Source organism: Podarcis gaigeae (assembly GCF_964106915.1).
Source record: "Podarcis gaigeae genome assembly, chromosome: 8".
NCBI classification, from domain to species: domain Eukaryota; kingdom Metazoa; phylum Chordata; class Lepidosauria; order Squamata; family Lacertidae; genus Podarcis; species Podarcis gaigeae.
Genome location: NC_139684.1, coordinates 72,053,752 through 72,071,693, shown reverse-complemented (window position 1 = coordinate 72,071,693; position 17,942 = coordinate 72,053,752). Strand labels below are relative to the sequence as shown.

Here is a 17,942-nt window from a genome sequence, read left to right as displayed (position 1 = left end):
TCTTCCTACAGCACCCTCAGCTTCAGCCCAGCCTTGCAGAGTGTTTTTGTCTGGCTGGAATGTGACAGCAGGGGTCGGCAAGGCTTACCGGTCATGGGCCAGATCACTCTCACAGAGATCCTCCATGGGCCGGACCAGTGCAGTGCAAGACCAGAAATTGCGTCTGTGCATGTCTGTGGCACCAGAAATAGCTTCTGCACATGCCCAGACACCAAAAACTATGCCTGCACAGAAGTGATTTTCGGCATCTGAGCATATGCAGAAGCTATTTCCAGCACCACGAACATGCACAGACACGTTTCCGGTGTCTGGGCATGCGCAAAAGTGATTTCCGGAGCTGCGGAAGAGAGTCCCCACGCCATGCTGCGCCGGTTTAGTGCAGCATGTGAGACTCACCGAGCGGGCAGCTCAGTTCAGGGGTGGCTCACAGGCCGGTTAAGCGACCCTCATAGGCTGCTTCCGGCCCATGGGCCTTAGGTTGCCGACCTCTGCCTTGGAGCTTTGTTAGTGCCTCTTTGGTGTGTGATCCCATCTACACATGGACGTGGGTGGCGTTGTGGGTTAAACCACAGAGCCTAGGACTTGCCGATCAGAAGGTCAGCGGTTCAAATCCCTGTGACAGGGTGAGCTCCCGTTGCTCGGTCCCTGCTCCTGCCAACCTAGCAGTTCGAAAGCATGTCAAAGTGCAAGTAGATAAATAGGTACCGCTCCGGTGGGAAGGTAAATGGTGTTTTCGTGCGCTGCTCTGGTTCACCAGAAGCGGCTTAGTCATGCTGGCCACGTGACCCGGAAGCTGTATGCTGGCTCCCTCGGCCAATAAAGCGAGATGAGCGCCGCAACCCCAGAGTCGGTCACAACTGGACCTAATGGTCAGGGGTCCCTTTACCTTTACCCGTCTACACTATTTATTTAATGGAGCATAGTAGTGTTGTCTATTTGCAGTATGGTAGCGCTGCAGAGAGCTTGCTGGGGAGATCATGCATTAAAAAGGGACTCAAAAATAACTTAAACAAGGTTTTAACAACAATAACAAAAACTCCTTATACACTAAACATATCAACAAACCAGACCCAACCACCAACCCATCCTCCAGGGTAATGGGCGAGCTGGGTGCTGCTCCTTATATACTACACCCAATTGCTGACACAGCTTAATCAACACAACTCAGCAGCACCTGCTATGTTTCACAGCTGTAAAGCTGGGTTTCGTTAGTTTGCTCTGGCCCTTGCTCTGGCCCCATAAAGACATACACATCGGGTGGAACAATGATGAACCTTTACCTTTAAAGAAACCATTCTACAAGTAGCACTTTGCAGCCTGCTACCACCATGCAAATATATTGTTCCCAAAGTTGGGTGCCCCTCTTTCTGCCTAGCAGTGGCAAAAGCCCATAGAGCCCAGGCACCCACACAGGGTCTATGTCCCTTTGGAGAATGGAAGATGCAACAGAGACCATTTTGGCTTTAAGAAATTTGCTTCATTCACCTATTTACACCTTCAGTGTGCATGGAGCTAGTCCAGATCTTATGGCACAGTCATTCCAAGAGGCATCAGTGTAAGCTGACTGCAGGCAGCCTCTCCTATGATCTACCTCTGCTCTCCCTACCCCTTCTTCTTCCCCCAAACCCCCTCCCCTAGAGCGGTTACCCAGGCCACCTCCCGAATCCCCAGTCTCTGTTCACACCTGGAGCAAGAGGGGAAGGAATTTCCTTGTATTGTTAATGTCCCTCAATTGCTCCCTATCATTTATAGCTCAGCCACAGGAATTCCTTTGCAGCTTGCATTCTCCTTTCATATCACAAATAACCGAAATCACAGATTTGGTCTTGCACAGTCAACCCTTCCTGTGAGTCCTCGCTGGAGCACCCCTGCCCTTGAGGGAGGCCCAGCTGCGGCTCGACTGTCCAGATTAGGAGCCCTAATTTGCACAGGTGGTGGCTAGGGAGACATCCAGCCCCATCTGCTTGGGGCAGGTACAAAGTAGTCAGAGAGGATGATGGCCCAAATGCTGTTGAGGCTCCCTATGGCTGAATCTGGTGCTGTATGTGGGTGAAGTTCTGGTGGAGGAATTGTGTCTTTGGAATTGTTCCTTTGGGGTTATTTCTCAGTGTTATAGGGTTTTTTATTGCTGTTTAAGAAGGTTTACTGTTTGGGTTTTGTTGTTCAGATAAAAATACCTTTCCCCTCATATATTTTCTACCTTTTAAAGAACCTGCAGTGTTAACTGGCAAAACACCTAGCATTTATTAATTTCTAGGGCTTGCCCTAAATCTATAACAATATGGTAAACAAGATTCAGAAATTGGTCCCCAGATGCATGTTTGGGTCTGAGCTACAATTCCCAGAGGGGTTTAAGCATCCATGCCTCATCCCAGAGAGCAGTGGTTAGGAGCTGTGTTCTCCACTCTCCTTGAGTGTCTTTGCCTGGCTCACAGCAGATTTGATTGTAACAATTTCTGTAGCTTGACTGGATGGAGGACGAGGAAAGGGAGGTGTATGTGCACATGGAAAGCTCCAGCATTTGCAGGGCCACAAGGAAGTCTGCCCATTTTTGGGTCTGGCCCCGCCCACAATGGGCAGGAGGCCCCTGGAAGATTCCCCACCATGAAATGCAGCCCTCAGGCTGAATAACAATGTGGGCTAAGTCCTAAGAACCAATCTGAGGTGGCTGTGCGGGAGCTTAGCAAATATTTTCTAAACATGTCCTCGGTAGGTATGTTGACGTGCCAGTCGTGCTGTTTCTTCTCTCTCTGTGATTCTAAAATAACGCAGCAGCTTTGGCTTAGGAAATCTATTTAACTTATCCATGCATTCAGGACAGATCCTGAAGCTGAGGCTCCAATACTTTGGCCACCTCATGAGAAGAGAAGACTGCCTTGGGAAAGATGGAGGGCACAAGGAGAAGGGGACGACAGAGGACGAGATGGCTGGACAGTGTTCTCGAAGCTACCAGCTTGACCAAACTGCAGGAGGCAGTGGAAGACATGAGTGCCCGGCGTGCTCTGGTCCATGGGGTCACGAAAAGTCGGACACGACTAAATGACTAAACAAACAAAACTTACCTGTGGAAGGCAAAAAAGACTCAGTTGTGGTTCTATCTGTTGGTTTCTGCTTCCTTCACTGAGCAGCGAAGTGCTTGTCACAAGACAATGTTTACATTCCACAGTCAAGTGCTGTTGGGTTTTCTCACGGGAAAGGAGACTGGATGTGACGTACACTGGTTTCCTGTTTTTCACTGTTCTTTGCAGTTCAGCGTGATTCTCTCCGTGCTTTAGAGGAGAGAGGATGCCTTTCTCTGCTCCGGCAGAGGGAAGATGTTTTTCTGTAAATTACCAGCTTTGAAGTGTAAATAAAGTAATATAGAGCATGTTGGCACGTACTTTTCATCATTCCGCTGTGCACTGGACACTGCTTATCTCCAACATTTGGTTCCGGGCCCAGAAAAACGCAGTGTTTTGAGAATGGACTCCAGAAGTCGGGCTCCTGGCAAAGGAACAAAGGAGCAAAGAATTGGAGTGCCGGCAAAGGATCGGAATGCAGAGGGCCGGATCGGACGATATCTCTGCGCGTCAAGATGATTTGATGAGGTATGTGCTACAGCTCCGGGCAGCCTGCCAGCTTCTAATTAATGGCTTTATGGCTGGACTTTGAACTTTTATAGCCGGTTTTGCCGTGGCACAGGCAAAAGGCTAGAAGGATAAATTTTTCCTATGCTGGGGGAAATCGAAAGTAAAGCAGCTGCAGCAGTGTCGCAGCATGAATTTAAGACAGCAGAGAGAACTTTCACTTTTGAACTTGCCTTTGGAATGCGGTTTGAAGCAGCTGCAGATAAGCAAAGCAGTTAAGCAGAAAGGCACAGGTTCACAGGCAGAGGCTGTTTTGAATTTGCTTTTGGATTGAAGCAGCTGTACACAGACGCAGCATGTATAAAGCAGCCTGATTTAAAGCAGCAGAGATGACGCAGAAGGCTAATGCCAAAGTCATGATGGCTAGCTGCAGAAGGCTGGATGAGGCAAGTGGGGAATTTGATGCCAATCAGCCAAATGCTCAACTCACAGTAGCCAGTGATACTGCCGTGATATTGAATGAAGCGGATCGCCGGGGTGCTAGCTGCATCAACAAGGGGGAGACTTCACAGACGTCATCCCATAGTGCAGTGGAACCACCAGATGGCGCCAAAGCTTTGAAGGCAGTGAAATGCTACACGTGTGGACGTCTAGGCCATATGAAGAGGGAATGCAGATATCCCAGGGCCAAGACAGAGCAGCGCAGCGAAAGCTCATCGCGTGGAAAAGGCCGAGGCAAAGGCAAAGGTCCGGTGTCCAGGACAACGCAGCACAAGGCAATGGTCTCACGCTTCACTCCAAAGGTTGCAGAGGTCCAGAAGACGTCTAGATCTTTCTTCGTTGTTGATTCAGCGGCGACCCACCACATGTGCAACGATAAGCGACTGTTCGTGTCTTTTACACCGCAGGAAGGTGCGATTCACCAGGCGGATGACCACACAATTCCCAGTAAAGGCTACGGAACTGTTGTTCTTCACAGTTTGGACTTATCGATACAGGATGTGCTTTATGTGCCAGATGCCAAGCATAATCTGCTCAGCGTTGGACAGCTGAATGAGCGGAAAATTGACGTTTCCTTTAAGAACAAAAGGTGCATCATCACAAAGAAAAATGATTATGTATTGCATGCTGAATATGTTGATCGTTTGTATGTTTTGTATTTTGATGATGTTGTGCAGGATGACACTTGTTGCATTGCAGGTTCTAACAAAAGTTTGCATGCAGAATGTATTCACGATTTTCATCGAAAATTTGGTCATTTGCATTTTGAGGCAGTATCTAAAATGCCTGCCTTGGTTGAAGGTATGACTATTAAACCCTGCAGGTACCACATGAAGTGCAAGGCATGCGCAGCAAATAAGGTAAAAATGGCTGCGAAAGGTAAGGTGTCTAGTAGGCAAGCTACAGAACCATACCAGGTTGTTCATGCTGATTTGGTTGGACCACTAGCGCCCTCTTTGGGTGGAAACAGGTACTTCATGGTTCTCATTGATGCATTTTCCAGGTATATTTATGTGTACAATCTCAAGCAGAAATCAGAGGCTTTTCCAAGGTTCAAGGAATTCTGTGCTTGGTTGGAAAATGTGCATGGTAAGAAGATAAAAATTCTTTTCACTGATCGCGGGGGAGAATTCACTTCTCAGCAGTTTGAAGCTTTTCTGACTGAGAAAGGAATTCAACACGATTTGTCTAGTCCTCGCTCGCCATGGCAGAATGGACTTGCGGAACGAGCAAATCAGACATTGCTTCAAGGGTTAAAAACCTTGCTGCATGATGCCAATCTTCCAGAGAGTTATTGGGCCGAATCTCTCTCGTGTTTTGTTTACAGTTATAATCGCAGGTTATCTTCAGCGATTGGTTGTACCCCCTATGAGAAGATGTTTGGCAAGAAGCCATACATCAAACACATGAAAATTTTTGGTTCTGACATGTGGGTTCACTCACCACAAAACTCCAAGTTAGACAAGCGTGGATTGCATGGTATCTTTCTAGGTTATCAGAAAGGGTCTTACAGAATAATGATGACTGACTCTAAGACAATTAAGCTCACAAGAAGTGTTGAGTACAATGCCAAGTGGGGGGAGAATGTGGGAATTTTCCAATGTTATCCTGATGACAGTGATGAAACTGAGGATAGTCAAAAGCAACCGCAACAACCCACACCCACTGATGAAGGTTCTGATTCTGAGTCTGAAACTGAATCGGGTGATTCAGAGGATTTCAAGAGTGCGAAAGCCTCTATGCGACCCTCTGAAAGCTCTGATCAAGAATTAGAGGAACCATTGTTCACAATAGGTCACTTTTCTCCTAAGAAGGAAGAGGAGAGTATTGAAGACTTAAGGCTAATTCGCAGGTCACAGAGAGCAACAAAAGGCAGACCTCCAAAGAGATTTGCTGATGAGTTTGCTAAGATAGCAGTAACAGCTGTTAAAAGCTCCAAGAAGGTGTTTGAACCTTCAAGTTTCCAAGAAATCCAGGATTTGGATTCAAAGGAAGCTGAGCCATGGTTAAATGCCATGAAGGCTGAGCTTGATTCCTTGGAAAGGAACAAAACATGGGACCTTGTTCCAGTAGTTCCAGGAATGAAACTGCTTGGAAGCAAATGGGTCTTCAAAGCGAAGGCTGATCAAAATGGCAAGATAGTCAGACACAAAGCCAGATTGGTAGCCAGAGGTTTTGCACAGGTACCAGGTGAAGACTATCACGAGACCTACTCACCCACCGTGAGGTATGAGAGCATTAGGCTTATGCTCAAGCTAGCTGCAGAAGAGAATCTACACATTAGTCACCATGATGTGAATACAGCTTTTCTGTACGGATCTCTAGATGAATCACTTTATATGCTTCCACCTGATGGCGTACAGGTAAAACAGGGATTTGTTTGTGCTCTGAAGAAGTCCCTTTATGGTCTCAAACAAAGTGCACGGTGTTGGCACACAAAACTCACTGAAGTATTGTTTTCTCTAGGTTTTAAGCAAGGGAAAGCTGATCCATGTGTATTTGTCAAAGAGGAGGAGCAAAAGAAACTGTATTGTTTGTTTTATGTTGATGATCTTTTATTCTTTTGGAAGGATGTCACAATGTACAATAATGCCCTAGCTCAATTGAAAGAGCACTTTGACATGAAAGATCTTGGTGAGGTAAACAACTACCTATCTCTGGAAATAGAGAGAGATCAAGATGGTAACATTCTAGTACACCAGTCACGTAAAATTGCTGATGTGTTAAGAAAACTAAACCTGATGGATGCTAACCCTGTAGACACACCGATGACAACAGGTTATCAGGTAGATGACACTGGAGAAGCATTTTCTGACACTACACTGTACAGAAGTGTGCTAGGCAAGCTAAACTTCATTGCCAGATGTTCAAGACCAGACATTGCTGTTAGCTGTAATTTGCTAAGCAGACAAGTCAACAATCCTACTGTTAAGGATTGGAAAGCTCTGAAACGCATAGCGCGGTATTTGAAAGGCACTATGCATTACAGACTGAGATTTAACAATCAGAAGTCTGGTGGTCTTGAGATATTTGCAGATGCAAGTTTTGGAAGTGACACTACAGACAGGAAAAGTACGTCTGGAGTTTGCTATAAGTACAATCAGGGTCTATTTGATTGGTCATGCAAGAAGCAAACAACAGTTAGCTTAAGTACTTGTGAAGCTGAACTGAATGCACTGTCTTATTCACTTAAGGATTGTGAATGGTTGTTACAATTGTGCAAAGACATGAAAATTCCTGTCAAATGTCCAATCCAGGTTTACCAGGACAACAAAGCATGTTTGGCTTTGCTGAATTCTGAAGGTTGTAAGCAAAGCACGAAGCACTTGCAATTAAAGTTGCAACATGCTAGGGAACGTATTCAAAAGGGACTCGTAACGGTGTCCTATATGCCAGGTAATGAAATTCCTGCTGATGTATTGTCCAAGATTGTATCAAGGGATCAACACTGTACCTATGTGCAGAAGTTGGGTTTGTACTGATATTGTACGAACACGCTGCCCAGTGATGTTCACAGAAAGGGGGAGGATGTTGGTTTCTGCTTCCTTCACTGAGCAGCGAAGTGCTTGTCACAAGACAATGTTTACATTCCACAGTCAAGTGCTGTTGGGTTTTCTCACGGGAAAGGAGACTGGATGTGACGTACACTGGTTTCCTGTTTTTCACTGTTCTTTGCAGTTCAGCGTGATTCTCTCCGTGCTTTAGAGGAGAGAGGATGCCTTTCTCTGCTCCGGCAGAGGGAAGATGTTTTTCTGTAAATTACCAGCTTTGAAGTGTAAATAAAGTAATATAGAGCATGTTGGCACGTACTTTTCATCATTCCGCTGTGCACTGGACACTGCTTATCTCCAACACTATCACCATCTGCCTCCTGCCACACAAGTGGGGATGGGGTACCTGAAACCAAAGCCACAAGCTCCTTCTGAACATGCAGGAGTGCCTGGCGTGCTCTGGTCCATGGGGTCACGAAGAGTCGGACACAACCAAACGACTAAACAACAACAACAACAACAACAACAACATGCACTTAAATAGGGTGAATAAGCTGCTATTACTAAGGAATGTTAATGTTGGGAATAGATACTATATCTACCTTCCTTCCTTTGTTCTGAATTATATTTGGAGTTCTAATTCCCTCATCCCATATAAAATCTGATACCACGTTCTGACCACATTTTTAGAATTAAGCAAGATGCTATGTTCTCCCAAATAGCATAAGGGTATTGAATGTGGTCTTGTGCATGAAATACACCTTCCTAAGAATATTGCCTTCTTCCTTTTTGAAAATGAAAAGCGAGCTTCTTGTTTTGTTGGCAGAGAGAGAGAGAGAGAGAGAGAGAGAGAGAGAGAGAGAGACTGGGTGGAGTGCAGCCAATACAGGAGGAATCTTCAGAAACCAGAAGGGTGGCCCCTCTAACTTTTCCTGTAGTTGGGGAACAGGACCTCAGAGTTCCGCAGACCCCTTTCCTCCCCACAGCTAACAAAACCGGACTAAACGATGAAAAATGGGGCGGGTAAGTGGCAAAATCGAGCAAAATAGGGGAGACCCTTATAACCCTTAACTGGACAAGTGCAAAGTGTTTTGAATCTTGATGTGTGATGCAACTGGGAGAGAGTGGGGCGGAGTCGGAGTATCCGGAGAGGAAACGTTGACGTGAACAAACAGAGCCAATTAAAAGCCCGCGTTCTCATCAAACTGGAATTCAGCAAAATCTAAACTGTTACCCAATATCTGTCCGCATCCATTTCTGAAGCTCTGATGAGATCAGCTGACACTTCTTTCGAGTAAGCACCCCTAGGATTGCACCGTCAGGAAAGGAGCGGCAGCTGAGAAGCAAGAATTGCAAGCGAGATCTCTTTCTGAGCAGGTCCGTGACAAGTTCGCACTTCCCCCCATTCCCCCCTCCCCTCCCCAATCTTCTCCCCAAAGTTCAGCCCCGCTAGTTAACCATCATCCCGTTTGGCCGGGACTCCTCGACCATCCCGCAGATCCCAGCGGCGCAGGGACGTCTTTTCGCGCTCTTGGGGCCAGAGGAGGCGAAGGATCCATGCACCACGGTCTGTATTCTGCGTGACAGCCTTGACGGGTGGTTGCCTTTGCCTAGAGGGGAACCGGGTCCCAGCCAGAGGAACCAGCTCTTTCCCACTCCTTTTTCTCCGAGGCAGAAGGAAGAACCTGTCGCTGAGGAGGAGGACGGGCAGTTTGGAGTCCCGGGTTAGTTGTCATGGGCGTAGCCAGGATTTATGTTAGCTTTGCCAAGTGCGCCTGCTGCTCTCAGTCTCTCCGCTCTCCTGCAAGGGAAGGGAGGGAGAACGTCTCCTGTTTCCATCCCTCGCCATTGGGATGCCAATTAGGACACTTCCAGCCTGCCACTATTTTCAACTGTCGTAAATTTAGGGAAATCTCCAGCGCAATGCGAAATCTTCTGGTTCATAACCCTGCTCATCCCGAGAGGCGGCGGCTCGTCTTTCTGCAGGATAGCTTCCTCTTGAGGTCCTTTCCAGCTGTTGACTGAGAAATCATCCTGATTTGAAGGCACAGTTTTCAGCCTGTCGTAAATTCAGCACGAGCCGTTAAAGGTCACTTCTGAACGAGTCGTTTTATGGAGCACAAATCCTGATGCGTTTGCACAAAGCTCGTGCGCGAAGGTTAGGCAATGGCTGCGCGCGCACACACGACACTCTGCCCCGGCTGGCAGGGCGCTCTCACAACTGGGATCTGAAGCCGAGTGCGCAGCACGACTTCAACCCACCCTGCGTGAGATGCTAAAAGCAACATGAGCCACTGGTGCCCTCGCCGGACACTCAGTAGCGTAGCGTGGGTTGTCAGCACCCGGGGCAAGGCAAGTAATTTGCGTCCCCTAACCCTTTGCGCCCCCTAACCCTAACCCCCAGATGTTGCGCCCGGCCCCCCTGCACCCCCCACGCTACGCCACTGCGGACACCCTCTGAAAAGTTTTTATTTTTATTTTTTTTAATAATCTGCAAGCCTATTCATTAGCCCCAATTGTTCCTGCCACACCAACCTCATTCAGCCTGAGAAAGAATTCTGTGGAACTCAAAAGTTTGCTCACAAACTTTGGGACATTTTGCTTGGTACAAAGTAACAAAGTTATTGCTATATTGTGGCGTTTGGATTCTCTCGTTCAGTTTCAAGGCACCTCCATTTCTCTTACTTTGGGAGCATAGCCCAGGTGTGCTGGGAAGTTGGCAGAACAACCAGGGATCCTCTGGATCCTACATCCCTGTGCGTCTTCCTCTAGGACAGTTCCCTAATTAGTTTATTCCCAGCTGACCTATTTCTCGAGATTTCATCCTGATTTGATTGCACCAAGTTTTCAAAGGAGTCAGATGCCTGCTGTTTAGCAATCATTCCCACTCTCTTGTATGAACTCCCCACAAATAATTTTGCAGTTGTTACTCTGGACTTTCCAGTGCATTTTCCGTCACTTTCCTTACTGTGAAATGTAAGATTCTTATGATCTGAAATCAGTTTTCTTGGGCAAGCTTGCCAAACCCAGTTTAATTCCATTACTGAAATTTGCAAGTATGTCCTGGAAGCCCACCCAGAAAATAAGGACAGTCTGCAAGTGGTCAACAGAGTTGGGATGTCCTTTCCTTCCAAAAGGGGGCAATAATTCACACTCCCCCCTCTCCCTCCCCTCTTTGTGGGAAATCCAGAAAGAGGAGTCAGCTTCAACATTTTCTGTTTGCTGGAATGGGCACCCAGCGAAATGTGGATCTAGCAGGGAGGACTTCTGGGCATAATTTACCTGTAAACTGTGATACTGATCACATCCGCATCTCTCACTTACTCCAGCTTGCTGACTTGCCATCGCCGTGCATCTTCTACCACTGCAACTCTACTCTGCAGAGATGTAGCGAGTTGTTGAGTCTGAAGTCCAAAGTCTCAGGACTCAGCTAGATTGGTAGAGAAAAAGCGATTTATATGTGTTGTATACAACGTGGGTGGCGCTGTGGGTTAAACCACAGAGCCTAGGACTTGCTGATCAGAAGGTCAGCGGTTCGAATCCCCACGACCCGTTGCTCGGTCCCTGCTCCTGCCCACCTAGCAGTTCGAAAACACATCACAGTGCAAGTAAGATTAATAGGCACCGCTCCAACAGGAAGGTAAATGGTGTTTCCGTGCGCTGCTCTGGTTCACCAGTAGCGGCTTAGTCATGCTGGCCACATGACCCGGAAGCTGTATGCCAGCTCCCTCGGCCAATAAAGTGAGATGAGCGCCGCAACCCCAGAGTCGGTCACGACTGGACCTAATGGCCAGGGGTCCCTTTACCTTTTTATAGGTGATATAACATTGTGCCACCAGATGGTGCTGTGTACTCCCGTTTATTTCTTTACCTGTTTTCCCTGTTTAAATTTACCAGGCCTTTAACTGAAACGCTTCTTTGATGTGTCTAGATTCAGCCTCAGACTCCATGGTCCTTTTGTACATACAAATGCACCTGTAACTGCAGCCTAAGACTGCCTCCAGATTGCTACTGCATGTGAACTGTGAGTAAACTGTATTTTTTTCAAAGAAGACTGGTTTTTGTATGTGCTGCTGTTGTTTTAAGGGGGATAAAAGGGGGAAACACCAGGAAAACCCAGTCTACACATCAAGGCATCCTGGATTGCTTCATCAAAAAGGCTGAACAAGCTGAAACAGCAGCTTCCTAGTTTTGTCGCAAAAGGGTTGTGCTCTGCTAAACTCACAAACGAGTGTAAGGAAGGGTAATATATCCTTTCCTAATTTCTATACACATCCCCACACTATTTCCCTTGTCCCATTTAGATCTCCTCTTCCCGATACAGTTGCTGTTTTACAAAACCACTCCCCAAACGCCATCATGGATTCCAATCCGATCGCACCAATGACCCCCCGATCCTTCTCGAGAGATGAGTCAGATGCTTACATGCCAAAAGCAATGAAGAAGTTTTATCGGGCTGAGCCATTGGCACTGGGGGTGAGTATGGAATATAGGGGAAACCTAGAGGGTCTGTGTTCCCCTGCCTGCTCTATTTGAGAGCCCTCCCACTTCCTTCCTCATAACATTTTAGACCTGCCTACCCTTAGGCAACTGCAACGCCCTCTTCTCAGCTTCCCAGCCCTGCTTCTGAAGTCAGTTCTGTCTTCTCTTCTGCACCTAGAGTAGCCCCAGCCAACGTGGGAGTTGTAGTTCAGCAATGTCTGGAGTTTAGCATCCTACATTCTAATGCCTGATCGGTTTCAGCGAAATACATACTCATCTTTCTGAATGAAACCTTTGGATTTTTGAAGTGCTTAAATGTTGACTGCATCATGATCTATTCTATTCATTTTTTTAAAAAAAGTTCTATACTGTAGGAAGAAAATTCAGTTTGTATACATAGGAGTAAATCTCACTGAACTCAGTGGGAATGGCTTTTGAGTGGATGTGCGTAGAGTTGCGCAAGACAGGTCCCTATCTCCTGCCCTCCCACATACAAGTATTTTAAATAACATAAATAAGTTAAGTTTGTCAGGGTCCCCAGGGAAGGCAGAACCACTGCTATGAGGAGACGGCTAGCCACACTCTTCCTGCCTTTCCTATGCCTATCCAAAGAGATTTTTAAAGAAGTTGGGATGATACCTTGCATGGTATAATGGTTAAGAGTGGTGGACTCGTAATCTGGTGAACTGGGTTTGCTTCCCTGCTCCTCCACATGCAGCTGCTGGGTGACCTTGGGCTAGTCACACTTCTCTGAAGTCTCTCAGCCTCACTCACCTCACAGAGTGTTTGTTGTGGGAGAGGAAGGGAAAGGAGATGGTTATCCGCTTTGAGACTCCTTAAGGGGGAGTTAAAGGCAGGATATCAACTCCAAACTCCTCCTCCTCCTCTTCTTCTTCATCTGAGGTTCAGACCGCAGACTATATTCTCTGCCTCTTATTCTCTCTCTGGAGATATTCTGAAAAATAAGCAAGCGTCAACAATTGCAGCAAGATGCATGTCTGCCATGTTCTAAGGACATGCAGCCCAGCAGTGCTGTTTTTCTAGAAAAATAACTTCCAGAACTCACCATGAATACCTCAGTTCCTATGAGTTTCCCTTGACAAAAAGCCCTGCAGCCGAGAAATAAACAACACTCCACATACTCACAGCTTGTATGTTGAATGGCTGTGCACAGCCATAACCTTGCCCGACATCTCTGCATACATTGGTTTCCTTTGCTTCTTTCCTGGAGGCAAGACCTTGAGCATATCCAGTGCCGATTTACGTATAAGGTAAACAAGCTATAGCTCAGGGCCCCACTCTCTCTCTCCCCCCATTATACCGAAAGAAATAAATAAATACCGTCTTTTACACTCACTAAGTGTAACAGGGTACAAAGGTCTGCGGTCCCAATGAACAGTGTGGACTACTATGGGGATATTGATATTATATTAAAAATGCATTGTATTAACTACAATTGCATTGTACAGGTTAAAACACCTAATTTCATATTAATAAAGCTATTATTATTAACAGTTTGCATCATATAATTATAATTATTAGCAGTTTGCACCATATATTCACACCTATTATTACCGTATTTCATGTTATAGCAAGTTCCTAGAGACTAGATTATGAGTCTTTGCAAACTGTGTTTCTAAAGGAACTTTTGTTATTTCCAATGTGTTTGCATTATTAAGTTTGTTATGAATAAAAAAAATTTTAAGCTAGAGCTTAATAATTATTTCACTATTAATATACTTCTTCTTAATTGTATTTCATTATTAATATACTACATCTTGACTGTATTTCAGTTAAACAATTACTTTGATAAAATACATATCTTGTTATGTGCAAATGGCTTTAGATACCTATTAGGTCTATAAATTACCATATAGCATATATTAAACACAAAAAAAACCTAGTGGCAAAGTGTTGTTGACAAAGGACAGCTGGACATATAAAGGGCCCCATTACCTTCAGTAGCTTTGGGCCTCATCAAACCTAAATCTGGTCCTGAGCATAGCAATGGTTTACTATTGGATAGCATTGCATTGGCTCCACCCATTTAGGCCTTCAGCCCTGCTCACCTCAACATGTGCCCACCCCCACCATGTTTGAAGTAACTTTCAGTTGGTCTGCAGCTAGAATGTGTGGTGATAATGAGACCTGGTTTTATGCTGTCTTTGCAGATCACGCAGATACTCATCGGAATTATGCAAGTTGGTCTGGGAGCTGCCTTTCACACTGTGCCTTATTATTATTATTACTCTTACATTGTAATTGAAGTACCAATCTGGAGCGGAATCTTGGTAATCCAACACACATCTTTGTGTAAAAAAAGAAAAAGTTCCTTTGGGATTCAGCTTAGACTAAGGGAGAGATGGAGAGGTTGGGAATGTCCCTGGGTGATTGGACTGCAACTCCCATCAGCCCCTGCCTGCCTGGCTAAAGTTCAGGGGTGATTGGAGTTGTAGTTCAGCAAAATCTCTAGGGCTGAAGATCCCAAAGCTCTGCAACAGTTGAATACCAGAAGGCAACACCGACCAAGGCTGAGCATCACTCAAAGATCCCACAACTGCTACTGTGTAAAGGGGGGGACTCAGAATTATGCCTCATGAATTAAGTGGAAAATAGAAGCCACTGGGGAGGGGGAAACCACACACCTGACCTGTGGGCAGAGAGTCAGTACTGCTTAATTGAGCGTGTGTTCTGGGGTGTTAGTGGCATGTGGGTGCAACGCCAGGAGCACAGGATTGGCTCTGCACAGTGCCAATCTCTATACCACCTGACCTCACTCTTCCAGTAAGAGGCAAGGACTCCTTTGCCAGGAAATCAAGTACAGTCCTGCCACTTCCCACCAGGCACTACTATTGAGAAGTTCAGCTTTTTTGGGAGGGGGGGGATAGACAGTTTCTCATCTTCAGGAGACATGAAGATGGCATGTATGTGGGGTAGCTGGTGAAAATGTCAGAAGCTGGAGAATGGCTGAAGAGGTGTTCCAGTCATTATGGGATGGGGGCTTCATTGCTCTGCATAGGCCTTTGCCCTTCCACATTGCTTGTGGAAGCTAACTGTCTGTGCAACCTTGCACACCCTTGGATCCTATTTCAGAGTGTATATGCAGTGCTGACATGGGGCCTTGGAGGTGGTTGTGATGGGGTGACCATTCTAGGGAGCAGGGAAGGCGCAGCAACAGTGCCAGATCCAGCCTTGGAGGCCCCTTGTGCCCTGGACCTCCTCCCTCAAAGAGAGTCTGTTGGGCAGAATTTGTATGGACAAATCCCACGATAGTTGTGGAGCTGTCCAGCAGAAAGGGTATCTTTGCTTCAGTACTTTTGCTTGAGAAACATCAAGTAATGCTCCATTAATATCGTTTTCTGGTTATGACCTAATGGACTGGAAGGCAAGAGGTGAGAAAAATCCCTTGGAATCTTGTTCCTAGCTTCTGACTTCCTTTTCCTTCTCTTACAGTACATCATTTCAGGGTCCCTCTCTGTGGCAGCTGCCAGGAACCCCAAAATACCAATGGTAACTAATTTGCTTGTTGGGAAATTGCGATGAAAGATGGAGCACAGAATTCATGGCGCCTGCTGCTTGCCATTTAAGGGTCCCTCCTAGAATTCCTAGTCTGAAGTTACCTTGTCCAACTTCATGCATTTTCCAGAGGAAGTTCTGTGTATCTCTTATGGGGTTTATCATCTCAACTCAAGAACCATATTGGTCTGCAGCTACCATGTCCAAAATCATGCATCAATTCAGATATGGCTGGTTAGAATCCAATAGTTATTTAACTCTATATATAGCTTGAATTTGTGAAACTCAAGGGGTGGTGCTCTGCCTCTGTTTATTATGACATTATTGGATGTCCCCAGAAGCCCGTTCTGCACTATACATTTAAAGCTGCATCAAAGCACTTTAGACAATTATGACTTCTCTCCAAAGACACATGAGAACTGTCATCCAGGGTGCTGAGAGATGTTAGGAGACCTCTATTCCTCTCACAGAATTACAGCTCCTGGGGAGGTTTATACCAGGCAGTTGCTTCAGGATTGCTCAATGAAGGCATGATATCTGATTGTTTGTCCCCACTGTTAGGTGAAAGGGATGCTGGGAATGAACGTCGTGAGTTCTGTAGCGGCCGGCATTGGAATAATTTTCCTCTGTTTTTCACTGGATAGCTACCATTTGCATAGGCAGGTGAGAGAGCTGCAATGAGCATCATCCGAAAAAGTATAGTGGGTGTAATAAATCCCCATTGTTCCCTTGGGTAAGTGCTGGTCTCATCATAGGGAGGGCTCTTCCAGACTGTTGCTATTTTGGGGCGGGATTCCAGTTGCATCCTGGCAAATCCAGATTGTGAGATTAAAGTGGATTCGATACGCCCTTGTGCAAGAAACACCAATCTCCTGCCGAAAACAGACCCTTTTTGGATAAGGAAAATGACTGGAAAATGCAGCAGAAAGTGTGTTTAGACAACCTTGGCAGGACAGGATGGAAGGATGAACAGAGCAAGTCATGGTGTGAGCAGAGTGATGCTTTGACATAAACAGAGCAATTATGGGATTACTTGAATTGCTTAAGTCTGCTGCGTTTGGCTTTGACCAGGGGTCCCCAAACTAAGGCTCGCAGGCCCGATAAGGCCTGAGGGACTCGTTTATCCAGCCTGCAGAGACCCCCATCTCCTACTGCCATCGCCTGCTCTTACCAGCGCTGCGCCGCTGCCCACTTCCTGGTTGGAGGAGCACTGGAAATAGCTTGTGCACATGAGCTAGTGTTAATTGCGAATGTGCAAACGTTATTTCCGGTGCACATTGGGTCGGAGGAGGCCCATTCACATGCACACAAGCTATTTCCGGTGCTCCTCTGACCCAGAAGTACACTAGAAATAATGTGTGCACATGTGTATGGGCACGTGCTCCCCTGCCCTCCGGCCCTCCACGCAATCAGCGCTGGAGACACCAGCCCAAGGCACAGTAAGTATGCTGACCCCTGGCTTTGACTGAAGGTCTTTTAAGCAAGGGGAGCCCTTGAACACTTCAGGGGGGCAGCCAAGTTAGGCAGCTCTGCCTGGTCCCCCAGTGTCCAAGGGGCACTGGGTGTCTGTGTGCATTATTATGTTGTTTTGCATCCTCACAACAACCCAAAGAGGCATCTGGTTGTCAGCAATGGGAACAGGGGGCTGGACTATCTGGTCCACTGGTCTGATTCAAACTCTGTTCTTCTCACATGCACACACATTTATAAATGGAGAGTAATCCCCTTTGCTGGGCTCTCTGCTTCATTGACAGGGCATATTGTATGGAATCACGGCTGTCTTCCTGGTATTCAACGTCCTTGAGTTTTGCATCACTATTTCCACCGCTGCGTTCGGGTGCAAGACTGTTTGCCAGGACAACTACACTGAAACGGTAACACTGAAGAGAGTGGAGTTTGGTGACCATGGTAGACAAAGATATTCTGGGGTGGGGCCTGCTTCCTTGCTCCCCAAATAAGGTGTTTGTTGTCAAAACAGCATTTCACCTTGGGCCTAGAAGTCTCCCTCTAAGTTCAATGGTCTAGAGCTCATCCCTTAATACTGATAGCAAGCAGAGTTAGTTGCTCAGGAGCTGAGCAGCACTGTAAACGCACAGCAAGACTGATTTTTTCTCCTGGGGTGTTCTTTTCCTGCAGGTTGTGGTGGTTTACCAGAACGTGAGCCCAGGCGACTCTGTTGCTCTTCCAGATGCTTGCAAGGATGCCAGATCTCTCTGACGCTGTTCCTTCATCCCATCCTCCTTGACTGCCATTTCCAATGTTATGGGTAAAAAATACTAAATGTGCACTTAGGCACCAAGGAGGTTTCTTGGCTCATCCTAGATCATCTTTGAAGAAATCTATGTCTGTCATTACCCATACAAATAAAACACTGGGATTTTGATAA

At 46.4% G+C, this 17,942-nt stretch overlaps 1 protein-coding gene across 1 annotated transcript in view; it reads left to right on the top strand.

Moving 5' to 3' along the window:
- The window catches only part of LOC310850528 (uncharacterized protein), a 43,172-nt gene extending 25,230 nt beyond the window's left edge, over positions 1-17,942 (top strand). The window contains exons 10-11 of the mRNA XM_083752049.1: positions 17,311-17,430; positions 17,693-17,942. Of these exons, the coding sequence (XP_083608175.1) occupies positions 17,311-17,430; positions 17,693-17,773 (201 nt within the window). The 3' untranslated portion in view covers positions 17,774-17,942. The remainder of the gene's footprint in view (positions 1-17,310; positions 17,431-17,692) is intronic.